Genomic DNA, 17,499 nt, shown 5'->3' with positions numbered 1-17,499 from the left:
AACCCCCACCTGCTGCACTGAGACCAAACAGACCCAGGAGTGATACATGTGGGCAGAGCCAAGCAGAAGGCATTCATGTGATGGTTAATTTTATGTATCAATGTGGCTAGGCTATGGTTCCCAGTGGTTTTACCAAATGCTAGACTAGTTGCTGTTCCATAATGCAATCTAATGCAATGTAACATAATCACCTTCCATAATATAATCAAATATAATCAACCAATCAGTTGAAAGGGAAGTTCCTTAGAGTATGGTCTACCTTCAGACTATACCCACTCCTCACTGATATGCTTAAGTTTCAAATATTAGGTCATTTTGTGAAAACCAGCATTAGCGAAAATGGAGGATGACCACATCAGATCACAAAATGGACGATGACTATATTGTTACATAAGTGCCAGATTACCTCATTACATAACTGCCAAACTACATCACAACTACCAAAGCCGTAAGAATCATGGCCCAGCCAAGCTGACACGTAACTTTAACCATCACAGCCAGCATCATCACTCTTGCCTTACACCCTGGCATTTGTTCCTGCCAGACGTATGTCCTCAATGCCCAAAACAGTCAGATAGTAGGTGTTTTTTTTTTTTTTTACCATTGTCGAAAATGTCAAATGTCGGATAACAAGAGAGTCGGTAAGTGAAGAGTAGGTGAATAAACAGATGTTTTGGCAGAAACTCGCTCTTTCAACTCTGCACTCTTTGCCCGACCTACAGAGCTTGAGACACAAGCCTACAGAAGTCTCCAGCCTGTCACCTGACCTAAAGATTTTGGACAACTGTGCAAGACAATCCCTTGGAGTAACGCCTCTGCGTGTGTATGTGTGTGCGTGTGTGCACGTGCGTGCGTGACTGGTTCTGGTGCTGGTTCTCTAGAGAACCCTAAGATAATTCAAAGCTGCCCAGGCTGGAAGGCAGGCAGGTGACAGGACAGCAATGCGGGGCAAGAAGGGACTCTCTCAGGCTCTCGTCAGGTGAAGGTGCCTGCATGGGGCAAGGCAAGAGACACGGCCTGTAAGAGAAGCCACAGAAAGGACACGTGCAAAAAAGTCTAATTGATATGAGCCTCTTGAAAAGCAATTTGGCAAGACGCACCAAGAGCCACAAACTATTTACGTCCTTTGACCCAAATAATGCCTCTTTTCCGGAAATTTACCTGAGGGAAATAATCCAAATGTCAGATACACAAAGATGTTCACTGTGGGTTTTTTTTTTTTTTTGTTAAGACTAGCCAAAGAAGTGGAGGCAACCTAAATATTAAATCCTCCAAGGGAACAGTTGCAACCACAAGGAGGAAAACTTGAAGGAAAAACACAAACAACTGTGTTAGGGTAAGAGGGGTAATGTCTTTCCCTTCTAAATTTCCACTGGTCCATGATGATGTTTTTACCATCATGACTGACCTTATGACAATCCTGACAACACCCTATTATGGGAAGGGGGGATGGGGAGGGCGGCCAGGCACACCAGAGACCGTCAGCAGAAAAGTACCTTTGAGTATTTGTAGGACACATTTGAGCTTCTTCTACAGCAATTGGTGAGCTTATTCATCACCATTTCCCTAAAAAAGAGGAGACCGTGATTATTCAATGGTAGACAGAGCCCGAGGCAGGAGTCTGACGGGGCATTTGACTAAAAGCGCTAAGACCTAGCTGCTGCTGGACTCAAGCGAGCCCAAGAGTCCATTCCACGCCCCCTGCTTCACTGCACACTCGGCCCACCTGGGCCCCGGCAGGCCTCTCCTTACCTCTGTTCCTTCTTGTAAAGCAGCAGGGTCAGCAGACAGCCCGTCAGGGCCACCAGCAGCAAGCTGAGAATGGCCCCCACAGCCTGGCTCCGTCCCGAGAGCCCCTGATGCTCTGGCTCGTCCTCACCAGTGCTCTCGCCATCAAAGCCCATCCTGGAAAGTCCAGGGAAGGAGGTCACATTGCATGGCAGGCCACTGCCAGGCAGATGCTCTCTCAGGCGCCCGTCTGCTTAAGTCAGCCACGTTTCTGTCGTTGCTAGTTGCCATCGAGTTGATTCCGACTCATGGCAACCCCATGTGTGCAGAGTAGAACTGCTCCATAGGGTTTCTGAGGCTGTAATCTTTACGGAAGCAGATTGCCAGGTCTTTCTTCCACAGAGGGGCTGGTGGGTTTGGACTGTTGACCTCTCGATTAGCAGCTGAAGGCCTAACCATTGCACCACCAGGGTTCCTTGGCTCTTTAATACAAGGTCACAATCTTCCTAGAGCGCTGGCTAGGGGAAAAGTGTCCTCCCACTCAGGGTCCGTCACTGGGCAAAGCCCCCGGGAGGAAAAAAAAAAAAAAAGTGCAGGGGTAGGGAGCTCGGCCACCCATGTCAAGAGCAGGGCTTGCTCTGTGCCATTTTAGCCTCTTTGAGGCACTGAGCAAGGGTGCCCCAGGCCTGGGAATGTGAGGAGCATTCACTTCACATTTCGTTTATTATTTAATCCATAGTTGGCTTCTTTTACAAAGGGCTCCCAGTTTTTATTTTCCAATGACATCACCAGAACATTATGACTATTCAAAATCTGAAAGGGCCACTCAGTCAGAGTTCAACCAGGAGCCTCTTCCAGTGACGGTGCAGCTAAGAATCCTCGCATCTACACTCCTGGGAGAGAGAACTCAGGACCAAGCTGCCCACCCTTTGCTGGGCTGGTGCCCGTGTAAAGTCAAAAAGAGAATTAAGATCTGAAGGGTGCGTCCTGCAATTCTGCCCCCATTGTCTCTACCGTTGCTGTCTGCTGACTGTTGGGCACCTTCTCTGGAGATGGAGGAAACTACCACATGACAAGAGGTGGTTGTTCTCCTGGTCTTACAGCGTCAGGACAGAGAATGAAAAGCTTGTGTGAGATGGTGGCCTGAATGGGACAGGAAGCAGCAAACCCAAGAGGAAAGCCGTTTGTAGCACATGGTTTTGGACGAGATGCCCTAAAAGGGGTTGTGTAGGGCTGGGTAGAGTAACAGACATCAGAAGAGGTGGCTCCCAAAGACCACACTGAGGCTGTGCTCTTTGCTCCCCTGGTCAGAAATGAATTCTCCTCATTTTCTGTGAAAACCTGACATACGCTGATTGTCAAGATCTGAAGAGTAAGTTTTTCACTCATTCACACACAGAAGATACTTCACTCAAACCAACGTGAAGCCTCACCACAAAACAACATGTACTAGCTAGCACACAAAGGGAAGATAAGTGGGGATAGAGAGACAGCGTCTGCCTCTAAAAGCTGGCAGGGAGCATGGGAACAGCCGGGAAGAGAAGTGTTAGCAGTGCCTGGGTGGTCCCTGCAGGCCCTGCCCACGCACAGGGGAAAATGGCCCTTGTCCTGGGAGGGCAGGTGGTAGCCGCTTGGGCATGCAACAAGAACAGCAGGATCGTGATGACCGTCAAAGCTGGCTGCAGGCTTTGAGAGTTTAACTGTTTTTGTACACATTTGGATATTCCCACAAAAACAGACACTTGGTAAGTGTCCACCCAAAGAGAGAAACGATCAACCACCACACGCTACCGGGGGGCTCCGGAGCCACGCTTACCCGAGAGGACACACGGCAGATGTGTACCACGAGAAGAGGTACTGGCAGTCGGCAGTCTCGTGGCTGAACTCAGGGATCCCTTCCTCCACTGAAGGGTCGCAGTGGAAGAAGATGGTGGACGAGACGGACTTTGTCTTGTCTTTGCCACACTTCGAGGATGAGGTGAACACAACATCAAGGTCACCATCTGTCAGAAAAGAAGGCGGTGGATAATGGTGATGGTTGAACACAATAAACATACCGTACTTTACACAAGTAAGGTGTGCCTTCTACGTTTGTTTGCCAACAGCACCGTCCCCTTGCGAGGTATTTTCTAAGTACGCTAATTTTTTTTTTACAGGAACATGTAAAAAAAAGAAAATGGCATAGCGGCACTTAAGAAAATACCTCAGAGAGGGAGGGCACAGTTGGCAAACAAACGTAGAAGGCGTGCATTATTTGCGTAAAAATACGGTAATTAATCTCACTGAATTGTACATGTGAAGAATGTTGAAACTGCAAATGTTTTGTTACATATTTACCACAATAATAAAAAAAAAAAATTCTGAACAAAAAAGGAAGGCAACCACACACAACTGCAAAAAACAGTTATCATCAACTCGTCACTAATGGGCCAAGTCTCTCTTCACCATCTGTGAAGAGTCTGCAGAGGTTTAAATTGAGACGCAGGCATATCTCATCCAATGCCCCATGTACACACTTCTCTCGCACTTTAAAAAAGCCCCTCACACACTCGTGCCAAGCCCCTGCCCTGGCCAATGTGCAGGAAAGAATTGAGTCTCTCTCTAAGAGGTCGGGGTCTTGGTCCTCAACTCACAGTATGACTTAGGGTCAGCGCTGGCCACGCCAAAAAGGCCAACCATGTGATAGAAAGTGAGGGCTTTGGGTTACATGCTATCAGTGGCCCTGGAGACTGAGATCAACCACGTGGGCAATCAATCAATCACTCATGCCTATGTGATGGAGCCCATTAAAGACTCTGGACACCAAGTCCAAGGGAACACCAAGAACAAGGGAAGCTCCCCGTTGGGTACTTCCTGGATTCTGCCCTACGCACTTCTTCCCTTGGCTGATTTTCATCTGTATCCTTTTCCTATAATAAACTGTAACTCTGAGCATAACAGCTTCCAGGGGGTTCTTGCATTTGGGTCGGAAGTCAGGGTGGTCTTGTGTGGGCTCTGCTCCCTCAGAATGGAATTGGCTAAATGCTTCACAGCCCTTGGTGGAGCACCAGGGATGTAAACACAAGGGTATAGTGTGTGGAACAGGCCTGCCCATGAACAGGGGGCCCCTGGCCATGAGAAGGGGCCCTGAGGCACAAGGTGCAGGCATGGCTCAGGAAGGCCCCATGTGCTCTCACGTAATGCACAAACGCAGAGAGTGTTCTTTGGCTGGTGTGGGGGAGCACATTGGGGAGGAGTCAGGGGCCAAGACGGCAGCTCCACTGTGTCCTGCTCTTCTCTCTCAGATGAACTAATGAAGAGATCTCAAACTCCACTTCTTCGTGAAAGGCCAAAAGGGGTCTCAAAACTAAGGCTACCTTCTGGTGCTAGTAAGAAGTGAAAAGGCCAAGAACGGGATTTTATTCACCAAGAATAAACACAAACGCACACATTCTGGAAGTTAGATGTATGTCTTGAGAAAGTACTTATTATAGGAACAAGACAACCTGACTAGTGCTGTAGGGCAGAGCTGGAAGCTGTACAGACATGCAAGACACCACCGAGGAGGCGCAACTGAGCCAGGCTTTGAGGGATGGGGACAGGTGGAGCCAAGGCTTTCCAGCAGAAGGAACAGAAGGCACAAAGACTGCGTGGTGGCTCTGGGAGCTCGTGCTGACAGTGAACATCTACTAGTCGTGCCCTTCCTCTGCTTAGTCTAGGCTACGCGTGTTAAGGGAGGCAGCCTCTTCCTCCCTCTCTCAGCACCTTTTCACTCAGAGTGGGCTGTTTTCCTACACACACTGAACTTTAAAAAGCTAATACATTCACATGGTTCAAAAGTCAAATTACAGAAAGGCATACAGCAAAAGGCTGTTTAAAATAAAAACAAATGAGCTGTGCTATGAATTGAATTGTGTCCCCCTAAAAAGATATGTTGAAGTCCTAATGCTGGTACCTGTGAAAGTGATCCTATTCGGAAATAGGGGCTTTCTCTTGTTGTGTTAATGAGGTCATGCCAGAATAGGGTAGGTCCTAAGCCTAATCCCTTCTGAGGGGTGTCTTATAAAAAGAGCAGAACAGACACAGACACACAGGGGGAGACGCCACATGAAGACAGAGGCAGGTATATCTACAAAAACAAGCAGCAAAGGAAATCAGGGATCACCAGAATTCACCAGGAACTAGAAGAGAGGTTCACAGGAGGAACTGACATGGCTGAGACCCTGATTTGGACTTTCAGCCTCCAGAACTGTGAGAAGATCAATCCATTTCTCTAAAGCCACGACTGTGGTACTTTTTGTTACAGCAGCGCTAGGAGACTGAGACAGGCAGCCTGTGGACATGTTCTCTTACAGCCAGCAAGGAACAAAGGACAACACTTCTATCAGAGCCAATACAAGCCCTTCACACCGATTTCTAACACGTTTTTTTATGCAAGTGTCTCTCAACCTTCTCTTTTAACCCTTTTGACAAACATAAAATCTCTTACCCTTGTATAGCATGGAGTTTCAAAATAAATTAACTACCATGCCGAAAACCAAATCAGCAGTAACTCCAGATACGCACACCCCACCACCTCCTCCCCCCACCATACTCGAGACTCACTAGCTTGGACCGGGGTTGGCTGGTGGGTTGTTTGCTTGCTTGTTAACCGAGGTCTGATTTACCCACCGTGAAACGCCTAGGTCTTCCACGTACTGTGCAACCCATTCTGACGGACGCATATCCAGGCAGGAGTTCTGTTTTTAAACTGTTCTAGAATTTCCACCAAAGGGCATTTATTGATGAAAATTTTCAAGCTCTTCCTCTGAGGAAGTTAAATGGAACACCAATGGAAAATGATTACCTTGAATGTAGTATTTGGTTTTATCGGAAGTCCCCACTTTCCTACTAAAGCGTTGGTCGCTAGGCTTCAGCTGGCATATGTTAGCCCCAGAGCATGAAGGGTTTGAGGAGCTGGTGATGGAAGAAAGCTGGATTTCATACAGGTACTGGTCCCCATTGGTTCTCATGTCCCCAGAGGCCCTGAAGAGCCTGCAGAGACAGAGAAGATCACATAAGTCTGCTCATCTGGCTGTCCTTCAAGAATGTCATTTATTACATAAACCATAAGTTCTCAACGGAACCACAGGGTGCTGGGTGCTTTCTTCTGGCTTCCTCAACCTGGAGCAGTGCTTCCTGAATCTACAAAAGTTCCGAGGCACAGACTTCCCACTCTAACTGTGTTGCTACCCGGCCCCACTTCCACTCTCTGAGAGTCAGTGGTCTTCCTCCATCCAGTGGCCGGCACCACACTGCCTCCCTCTGCCCAGCGTGCAGATGGCTGTAAGGCCAGCTGGCCCAGCTGGCCCAGCCACCCCAGTCATCCCAGCCACCCTGCTAAAAACTCATTCTTTACAAATAGGCAAGCCCAAAAGATTCCTACTCGAACACATTTTTCAGGCTTCAGCTTCTACCCGGGGCTTATTACAGGTCAGAGAGGAGAAGGGGACTTTATTTTTAGACTCAAGAGAATCACCATCTTTGGTGTTAAAACTTAATCATTCAGTCATGTTTTCTCTCAGTTTAAGCAAAATACAGCGCCTACCCTAGCAACAGCAGCTGAAACACACATTTATCCTGCAGCGCTCCCGCCACTGCAAGGTCTGAACTGCTGGCCTGATTTTAAATATACTTCCGTGCTCAGAAGGAAAATATCTTACTTAAAATAGATGTCTCCCAGGCTGAAGCTCTTGCCATTTATAGGATTGGTGATGGTCCCGTTCACCATCTCCACCTCCTGAGGCCTCACGGCGCAAGCAGCTCGGGTGTCCCAGGTGAAGTAGTAGGTGCAGCTGTCGATATCAAACCTGGAAGACAGCAGGTATGACCAAAAATCATGCAAAGATGAACACACCAACAAAGAGCACCACGCCCCTGAGTGAAACTCATTTGCTTTCCACGAAGGTCAGTCCTGGGTTTGGGGGCCCCAACAGGCCCCCGCCCCCTTGCCCACCCACAGGACACTGCACAAACTCGCCATCCCGGCAGCTGGCGCCACTCAGGCCCGTTCACACTCGCCCTCCCCAGCAGCTGGCGCCACTCAGGCCCGTTCACAACTTCTGGACACAATGCAGAAGGCAGCTCTGAGTTTGCTGTTAGCTGCCACCGAGTCAGCCCCCAGCCCATGGCAACCCTAGGCACAGTGAGATCAGGCTGTCGTGCTCCACAGGGTTTTACTGGCTGATTTTCAGACGTAGATCTCCAGGCCTTTCTTCCTAGTCCATCTTAGTCTAGAACCTCCTCTGAAACCCGTTCAGCATCACAGCAACACGCAAACCTCCGCCGACAGATGGGTGGCGGCTACACATGAGGTGCACTGGCCAGGAGTCGAAGCTGGTTCTCTCACACAAAAGGTGAGAACTCTACCACTGAGCTACCACTGCCCCAGCTCTGGGCTAGGAACTATGTATTTACTTTTCTTAACCCCTCCAACATATCAGTAATACAGGTTCATGTTTCAATACACACATTTTTCAAAATTCAGAAACATTGAAAGGCTGGGATTTTGCTCCTAGATTTTTGAAATTTCGTTTTATAAGCTTCTCAGGTTCATCAATGGATGAAATCCTTTGACAATTCCTGGGTCTCCCCTTTCTAAGCTGGATGGCGGTTGTTCACAAACATCAGCTCTCACACGCCCTCTGTTGGCTGAACTCCCCCTAGCACCTGGTGTCGGGCTGCCTGGAGAATCCTGATAGAATCCAGCTGCTCATGGGCCCAAGGTAGGCTGCTTGGACAGTTGGCCCCAGGTGACTCCAATCAACACCCCTTTGCGCCTACTGTGACAGTCACAGACAGAGGCCAGCTAAAGACTGCTCGGCCAGCACACAAAGTTAGGAGCATGTTTTCTGAGGCAAGCGAGGAGCAGGAAGTTGCTTTAGTCTATTAACAGTGCTTCTCAAGAGGGTGCTATTGGCCCTTTCGCCAGGGAACTCTTCCTTGTGCGGGCAGCTCTGCACACTACAGGACTGCCGCAGCCCCAACCCCCGGGCCCAGATAAGCAGAAACCAGCCCCTGCCTACCGTGGCAACCCAAACACCCTCGCTCTTCATACACATTTCCAAACCCTCAAGTGAAAACCAGCGGAGAAATTCTGGAGAGTTCCCCAGGGCACGTCCCATTGTCTTTCTCTGATGCCACAACCTTCTCACCTGTCAAATGCCGGCTTGCCCACTGTCTTCGCACACGTCAGCTCTATGACTGTGGACGCAGTCTTATTCTGATCACATCGATGACCTTTCGAATAAGTTACAACAACTCTGTCATCTGAAACACACAAATTATGGGATGGACGTTATTTCTACGGCATTATAAAAAGCCTCAATGCTGGACATCAAAAATCACACTGAGCCAGGACAAAACCAACTGTTTGCTCTGAAGACTTAAAGGCCTTTTCTGGATCCATGTTTCCCCAGCACTTCCAAGCTCAGTGACCGTCATACCACCGGCACGGTTGCCTGCGCGATACCAAAAGACCTAGGCTCAAATCCTAGCCCTTCTACTCGCTGGTTTCATGACTTTGGGTTGTTGAACTTCTGAGCCTCCATTTATCTCATTTGTAAAACAGGAATCCTTGCAAAGTGAGGACTTCAGACATATCTGCCAAGAGCTGAGCCCAGGGCAGGTGCCAAGTCAACAGCAACACCAACGTGTGCAATCTCTGCTTCACTCTAAATGCTTTCCTGACACACCCCCTCCCCTGAGCCTCACAATAACAACAGGGCAGGTATTTAACTGCCACTTCTTTTTTTTTTTTTTCACCAAGAGATACACCAGGGGCAGGGCACAACTCTGTCCTTCTCAGGTCTCCTGGCCCTCAGCTGAGCTCTTTCCGCTTTGGAAAGAAAAAGCAAAAGACCTCTAACTTTTCCAGGGACTAAGAAAAAAGGGAGTTTATGCTTTAACATAAAAGTATCATGAGTAGACTGCCACCTGGTGTGTCGGGAACCGGGTATTTCTAGCCCTCAGCATCAGAAAGCCAGAATGCCCAACGCCGGCCTTGGGAGGAAGAACAAGCTCTTCCTGCTGGGCCTGGCTTGACTTCCACGATGGCACCCACCACATGGAAGGCAGTGAGCAGGTCCCTACTGCTAAACTAAATGATCTACTTCCATCTTGTTCCCTCTACCCACTGTTCTCTCTTGTGCCTCTGGTTCCAAACCTTTAAATATTCTACTTTTTCAGTTGGCTAGAGGAATTTGACAATCCCTGGGTAATGCGAACAATTCGTGTTCAAATATCAATGGAACAAAACCCTGGAGGTGTCATGGTTAACAGCTATGGCTGCTAACAAAAAGGTCAGCAGTTGGAATCCACCAGGCGCTCCTTGGAAACTCTATGGGGCAGTTCTACTCTGTCCTATAGGGTCGCTATGAGTCAGAATCAACGGCAACGGGTTTGGCTTATCAACGGAAAGTTTGACAGTTCAAACCCAGCCAGTGGTGCCACAGAAGACAGACCTGGCGATCTGCTTCATAAAGATTACAGCCAAGAGCGCCCTATGGGGCAGTTCTACCCGTTATACACGGGGCTGCTGAGCCAGGGACCAACCTGACCACAGCTAACAACAACAATGGGAAATCAAGAGAGAGACTGGTCAGATGTCCACGTACAACTGTGAGATTACAGGGAGGGCGGGGAGGGCCACCCTCAACCACCCTCCCACCCTTGCCCTTTCTTGAGCAATCATCAGTAAGACCCTCTAAAGGGAAGGCAAATCTTGGGATAAGAGGTCTGGCCAGATCTTCGCATGTGGCAACTCTGAGCCCACGGCCAACCTAGCAGAGCCTGGGGTTGACTTTCATTAAAGACAATAGCGGTTTCCTTAGAAGTCCCTTTTTCCATATCCTTGAAACAGCACAAGCTAACTTTATACACTAGCCTAGGATTTAATTAGGAGGATCCCAGGTATCCTGCTCCAGCCTAACAGGCAAAGGCGAACTCTTTCTTTCCCGGTCCCTTTCCTGCATCCCAGTGGTCCTTAAACTAAGAGACTCCTACCTTCCTCCATTAAATAGTGGAAGATAAAATCTGTCACTCAACTACCAACTGACAGATGAGTTTTCTACTAAAAACAGTAGCATTTTTCCCCAAAATTGTTACAATACTACAAACATGTGCTCTTGAATTACCTTTACCAAGTGCTTGTAGAATTATCTGGCTTTCCTAAATAAATGCTTGTTTGTATCAACATCTAAGCACTCAATTCCCAGTTAGAACAAGAATTTCTGAGTTCTGACCACGCCAACTCCCTCCCTGCAGTATAGATTCCCCCCAAGAGAGCTGAACCCCCCTAAATACACAGACTGAGACCTGTAGTCTCAAATAATGTAAAAAAACCAAACCTGTTGTCATCAAGTCGATTCCCACTCATAGCAACCCTATAAGACAGAGTAGAACTGCACCATAGGGCTTCCAAGGAGCAACTGGTGGATTCAAACTGCTGACCTTTTGGTTAGCAGCCAAGCTCTTAACCACTGCACTACCAGGGCTCTAGATAATATTAAAAAAAAAAAAAAAAAACCTGTTGCTGTCGAGTCAATTCTGACTCACAGTGACCCTACGGGACAGAGTAGAGCTGCCCCACAGCATTTCCGAGGAGTGGTTGGTGGATCTGAACTGCCTACCTTTTGGTTAGCAGCCAAATGCTTACCCATTGTGCTACCAGGGCCCCACATACAGCAGTATTTATTTTAAGTGTTCTAGGAGTTGCCAAAACGTGTGAGGAACCGTTATGGGGTGTAATACTGTGAGCTTTCACCCAAAGCCTGCACCGACCCACCATCACCCTGAGGACACCCTCGCCTTCCTGACCCAGGTGTAATACTGTGAGCTTTCATCAAAGCCTACGCCAACCCGCCTTCACCCTGAGGATACCCTCGCCTTCCCGACCCAGGTGCAGCACATCCACACAGTCATGACAGCCCCAAGGCTTACCTATGACATCCAGCTTCTGTGTGTGGACCAGCCCCAGGACCTGGACCTTTCCAGAGGTACTCTTCCTGCAGATGCTGGCTCGCTCGGAGCAGCCAGAGGGACCTTTGTATATCTTCTGACACAAATTGACATAGTACCTACAAGGTGACATGGGATCAGGAGGAGGAAGGCAGGTTAAGTCTCTATTCTAATGTACTCAGGACACAAGTTTTTCTGTGAGTTCCAGAAAAAAAATAACTGTTCTGACAGCTAGGTATTCCCCATCATCTGAAGGTGCCTTGTGGACCAGGCTCGTAGGGAGCAAAGATTTGCTCTTGCAGGCGATCCTGACGCAGTAGAAGGGCGTTGGAGTTGGGGCAGGCAGTGGTTGAAACCCTGACAGGGATTCACCTTCAACAGTCATTCATATGCTCCCAGCTCCCGCTGCTCCTCTGCAGCTAGGACTTAAGGAGCTAAGAGAGCCTTACAGGGCAGCACCCTACACACAGAGCCATCATCACTGTAACTAACCTCAGGACACTGCAGAGCCAAATACTCCAGCCAAAGACCCTGTGAAAGCTAACATGCCTCCCACAAACCCAAGCCACGGACCCTTTACAGACAGAAATCTCCTCTAGACTTCTTCTCCATCGGGCCAACAGCTGAACTCTGGCTTCTTTGGGTTCTGAAGGCTCCATTTCTATTCACCAGAACTCATCCTTACCTCTCTGCCGTCAAGACAGCCTAGATGCTCGATCCCTCTGGATGGCTCCTAGGAGCACAACCCCAGCTGAAGTCATAACCTCAGATTTACGTGGTACTCCCTTCCCTCTGTTCTGACTCTGAGGTAAAACATCATGAACTAACCACCGCCACCGAGTCTCACATTGCTGCCTGCTTAGCGTATAAAGCGGCGGGCGAAGGATGAAGGGTACTCACGAGGCGCCATCATGGACGAAGAACCAGGAGCCGGTGAGGGAGGAGAGCAGCCTCAGGTCATAGGTTTTGTGCTTATGGATAAACTTGCACTCCATCTTCTCTGGAGGGCAGACGACTTTCGTTTTCCACTCAAAGGTCACCTCACACCCACGAACCTCACTGAAGACTTGGGGCCACCCGATGTCAGCCTCTTCGTCACACTTGAATATGATCGCGGACGTCCTGTGGCTGTTGGCTGGGGCAGGGGGGTGGAGGTGGACACAGTCAGAGCATGGCCAGAAGCCCAAATGTGTCACAAAACATTTGCTGTTTCAACCAGTCTTGAATGTACAATTCAGTGAGCCAACCACATGAGCCGCACTGAGCAGCCGTCACCACTGTCCACTTCCACAACACCGTCATCGCCCAAATGAGACTTGGTACTCATCAGTCTTCCTAACCCCTGGGAACCACTAAGAAACCTTCTTCTCTATATATGTCCTGTTCTAGGTACCTCATACAAGTGGGATCATACGGTATTTATTTGTTCTTCTGTGTCTGAGTGATTTCACTCAGCATAACATTTTCAAGATTCACCCATGTTGCCACGTGTTTATCAGGACTTCATTTCTCTTCATGGTTGAATAATACTCTATGTATGTGCCACATTTTACGTATCCAGTCAGATTGTGATGGACACCTGAGCTATTTCCACTTTTTGGCTATTGTGAATAGTGCTGCAGTGAACAAGGGTGTACAAGCCTCTGTTTGAGTCCCCGCTTTCAATTCTTTTGGGTGTACACCTAGGAGTGGAATTGCTGGGTCATACGGAATTCTATGTTTAACTTTTTTGAGGAGCAGCCAAACTGTTTTCCACAGTGGCTACACCATTTTACATTCTCACCAGCAACGGACAAGGTTCTAATGTTTGTCTTTAAACTCCTTTCCCTCTGGAGCTACACTTAGCATCTCTGACTCTGTGCCTTGTGAGGCCCCTCCGCCGTATATGTCCTGTCACATGTCCATATCACTGCCCTAGCCACAGCTCCCTGTCTTTCATTCATGAATATCTTAACTCTGAATAGACCAACTTTCCCTGAGCTCAGCATCTGACACTGTACTCCTTAATAACCCTGAGCCTAACACAGTTCCCTGTACACCGGTATCCAGCGATATTTGATTATTATGCTAGTGAGAATAAAAAATAAAAATAGCAGCAACAACATAGCTGTAATTACTGAAAATGTGAGTGCCATCCAATGGACCAGGAGAAATGCCCAGCCATGATAAGCCTCAAAACAAAACTAGAGCGGCCCCTGGTCAATTTAACATCCAGCATTCCTCAGTATATCCCATCTTGTTCCCTGGGTTTTAAGGAGAATTCATTCTGGGTGCATTTGTGTCATCTGACTTCCTACGAGAACTCGGTCAGTTAGTGCCCCAAACATCGGTATGATTCTCTCATGGCACCAGAAGCTAAGCGAGTCTGGCTCGCCATCAGGTCCCCAGCCCTGCCCAGTGCCTGCCACGTAGCAGAAAGCCAGTGGTCTTCTACAATAGTCACCAGCCACCCTGAAGGCCCACGACACTCATCTTGCAGAGGCGGGCGCATGGGTCACCAGTGCCGAGACACTGGCACGTGGGCACAGCCCCTGAGCTGAGTGGGCCCCGCTGACTCGGGCATCCACATCTCGGCCTGGCTTTACCGTGGGCCGTCTCTAAGCTTACATGTGAAGTCTTGTGCAGCAACTAAAGATGCTGTTTTATTGGAAAATGGCCCTGACAAGAAAGTAAAATTGGCTAGCATGTGAATGAATTTTATGGAGAACCTATAGCCAAGTATTCCCATTCATCTGTAGATGGGCAGACGCCTCACACCTCAGGGTCCCTGGAGCAGCATACTGGACACGCAGCCTTCCTACTTACAAAACTTGCAGAACCCCCTCTGGTGGTCGCGGTCGTAGTTCGCGGTGGTGGCACACCAGGGCCTTGGCCTCCCCTCCACGATACACTCCTCATAGCTCTTTCCATTGAAGATGAAGGGGAAGACACAGGGGTCACCGTCTTCCGTTTCTGGAGAGAAAAAGAAGAGCTGAATGATGTGGACAGTGCTACGTGACCAGCTAAGAATGCGCCGATAGGACCCCACAAAGGCAGCCCACCCACACCACCTTCTGATGGCCGGAGTTCTCCTGCCCTGTGTCATGAGCAAGTCACAGGTGGAGTAGTTCCAAGGCACAAGCAAACGCACCCTCTAAGAGCATTTCCCTTCGATGTGCCACAGACAAAGCCAAGTTCCAGCCCTCACAGGGTTTCGTCCCCCGGTTTTTCCTATTACTTCATGTTGACAAGGAATTTACACCCCGTCCATTAAGAAGCCTTGCCTGGAGGGCAGCTGTCACCGTTGGCATAGCTCAGGATGACAGCCTCGTCCTGGTGCCTGTAGTCCAGCCGCATGGAGGCCAGCCGCCCGAACGAGGCCCCCTTGCTGCTGGAGAGCAGGCAGACGCCTCCATCCTTACAGCCGCCCTGGTCCAGGCCTGCAGCCGCAGTACACACACCCACACTGTATGTGTGGGAATCTCGCGTCACCTAGACAGACAGACAGACACCATGCCTGTGTGAGGATCCCAGGGAAAAGACCCGTCACCACAGGGATGTGGGGTCGTACACACAGCTGAGGCTGCCGTTCACGTGCTAGGCGTCAGCACCACGGCTCACCATCCAGCTCCCCAGGTCCTGGGTCCTTCCCCCAGGTCGCCCAGGAGTGGGGTACCTAGTCAGCTCACCCCAGCTACTGCAAGGGTCCACACCTCCCCTACGCCCAGGCTGGCATTCCTCCCCCTACCGCTGACTGCCCCTCCAGGAGCGCAGCAGGGAAAGCATGAGGCCCGACCACGAGGAGGCAGTGGGAGGCCTCGGGCACTCCCGTGCACCTGGGGTGCTATGAGGATTGAGCTAACAAGCAGAGTCGATGCCAACGACACCTCCTACACCCACTCAGTCCCCTGCCAGGCCTAGACCTGCTGCGCCTGCTGGTCAGGAGGGGCTGAGCTGGGTAGGGGCCTCCCTTAGAGATGCCAGAGAGCCGGCACCCAAGCACAGAATCTGAGCCCACCCCTTACCACTGCTGCCCACAGGGAGCGGCTGGGACACGCGGCATGGTTATACGTGGGTATGACCAGATATCTAACTGCTAGGCCTGAGGCCTCGGGTCCCCCAACCACAGGTGACCCCAGCTGGTCATGATTCAAGGGCACACGGGGAGGGGGAGGGGCCTGCCTAACCTCCATCCGGGGCCTCTCTGGTGGCCAAAATATCTCCCTCTTTTTTTTTTTTTTAATCTAGAAGCAAGGTTAAAGAACTAGAGACGAAGGGATCCTGTGGCTTCTTGCCCCCATGCCACAGGCAGCACTGGGAGGCGTGTCTCACGTGGCAGGTACTGGAGCTTTACACACAAGGCACAGTGCAAACACAGGAGCCACAGTGTGAGGCCACATACAAGACAGACCCACAGGAAGGGTACAATCAGAGCATGTGTGCATGGCTAGCCTCCCACACAGAGCCACCGCAGCCAACACGGACCACTGCTGGCCAGGGCTGTGTGGGGGGACTGTCACGGGGAAAAAAGCACTGGGACCTGGTACCTACATGGCCCCTCACTAGGTGTGGGCCTCACATGCATCCTGCTTGCCTTTTCACCATCCTCAATGCAAAGGGACCCACCACCCACCTAAGTGGTCACTTCATCCTCACAAAACCCTGAGTGCAGAGACATGCTAAGTGAGGTTCACTGTGAGTGTCAGCTCTAGTCAACTACCCAGACAGCCCAGAGCCCCGACATGCTGGTTTTGCAAACCCAACACCAGTGTTGAAGCCGGCATCCCCCAGACACCAAGGTGACAATACAATCTCTAACAGCTTCCCAAACCTAAATGCACCGTGAGGGTCACGAAACACCCACACACTTTGCCACCAGCACTACCAGCTCTCGGGACCATGATGCATGCCCAAGAGACGGCGACACACTGGGTGGGCTGCACTACCTTGAAGGTGCTTGTGGACAGACTGGACAGGTTGAAGCTGTAGTAGAGCTGCTCATCGGTCAGTGAGCAGCCGTTGGTCTTTACTTCATCCGGACACACAAGCGGGGTCTCCCACTCAAACACGAAGTCACAGTCGCTGGTCCTCAGCAGCTTGGGCGTTCCCTGTTGTGAAGAAGAGAAAAGACCTTCAAAACTCCACGAGAGTTAGTATAGCAGGGGGCCTTCCACGCTTGAGCTGTGCGATTCCAGGGGAGCGAGACGACGGCAGCCTCCTCACAGGGCCACCACACCTCTACACAAGTGCCACCAGGGGCTGCAGCCTCATGCTCCCGGCACATGGTGCCCAGGAAGAGGCCCTGGCCACACGTCCTCTGCAACCCATGCTGGCCTCTCTCAAAGGGAAAGGACCCAACAGCAGCAGCTGCAAGGAACATCTGGGCACTGGCCCCCCACCCCACCCCACCCCACACACACATACCACACACACCCAGGAGCCCCCTCACTAACCCCAGGTCATCTCACCATCTTTACTGAAAGACAGACAGACAGAGAGAGACTCAGTGTTCCCTGCTACTGGAGCAAATGAAGAAAACCAGTAAAACCAACTGCTGTCAAGTTGACTACTGGCAACCCCACATGTGTCAGGACAGAACTGTGCTCCACAGGGTTTTCATGGCTGGCTTTTTGGAAGCAGACCTCCTGCCTTCCTTCCAAGGCACCTCTGGGTGGAAAGGAAGGCTGGGAGTGGTCTCTGAGCAGTATCTACGTGTCCTGAAAGGTTAAGCTGTGGCTCCGAGACCCTGCCATGGCACAGGAAGGGGTTCCTTCCCTGCATTCGCAGTCAGAGCCTCTGCTCCAGCACTCCCAGAAC

General features: G+C 50.2%; 1 protein-coding gene across 1 annotated transcript in view; it reads right to left on the bottom strand.

The window, feature by feature from the left end:
* The window catches only part of IGF2R (insulin like growth factor 2 receptor), a 124,515-nt gene that overhangs the window by 1,942 nt on the left and 105,074 nt on the right, over positions 1–17,499 (bottom strand). The window contains exons 37-47 of the mRNA XM_049904986.1: positions 16,629–16,790; positions 14,967–15,174; positions 14,509–14,655; positions 12,604–12,838; positions 11,686–11,822; positions 8,901–9,015; positions 7,410–7,556; positions 6,554–6,741; positions 3,545–3,731; positions 1,753–1,905; positions 1,497–1,566 (exon numbers count right to left, since the gene is read on the bottom strand). Of these exons, the coding sequence (XP_049760943.1) occupies positions 1,497–1,566; positions 1,753–1,905; positions 3,545–3,731; positions 6,554–6,741; positions 7,410–7,556; positions 8,901–9,015; positions 11,686–11,822; positions 12,604–12,838; positions 14,509–14,655; positions 14,967–15,174; positions 16,629–16,790 (1,749 nt within the window). The remainder of the gene's footprint in view (positions 1–1,496; positions 1,567–1,752; positions 1,906–3,544; positions 3,732–6,553; positions 6,742–7,409; positions 7,557–8,900; positions 9,016–11,685; positions 11,823–12,603; positions 12,839–14,508; positions 14,656–14,966; positions 15,175–16,628; positions 16,791–17,499) is intronic.

Source organism: Elephas maximus, chromosome 1 (genome assembly GCF_024166365.1).
Source record: "Elephas maximus indicus isolate mEleMax1 chromosome 1, mEleMax1 primary haplotype, whole genome shotgun sequence".
In the NCBI taxonomy this organism is placed as follows: Eukaryota; Metazoa; Chordata; class Mammalia; order Proboscidea; family Elephantidae; genus Elephas; species Elephas maximus.
Note: the sequence above shows the minus strand (reverse complement) of the source record. Positions and strands in the feature narration are given on the sequence as shown.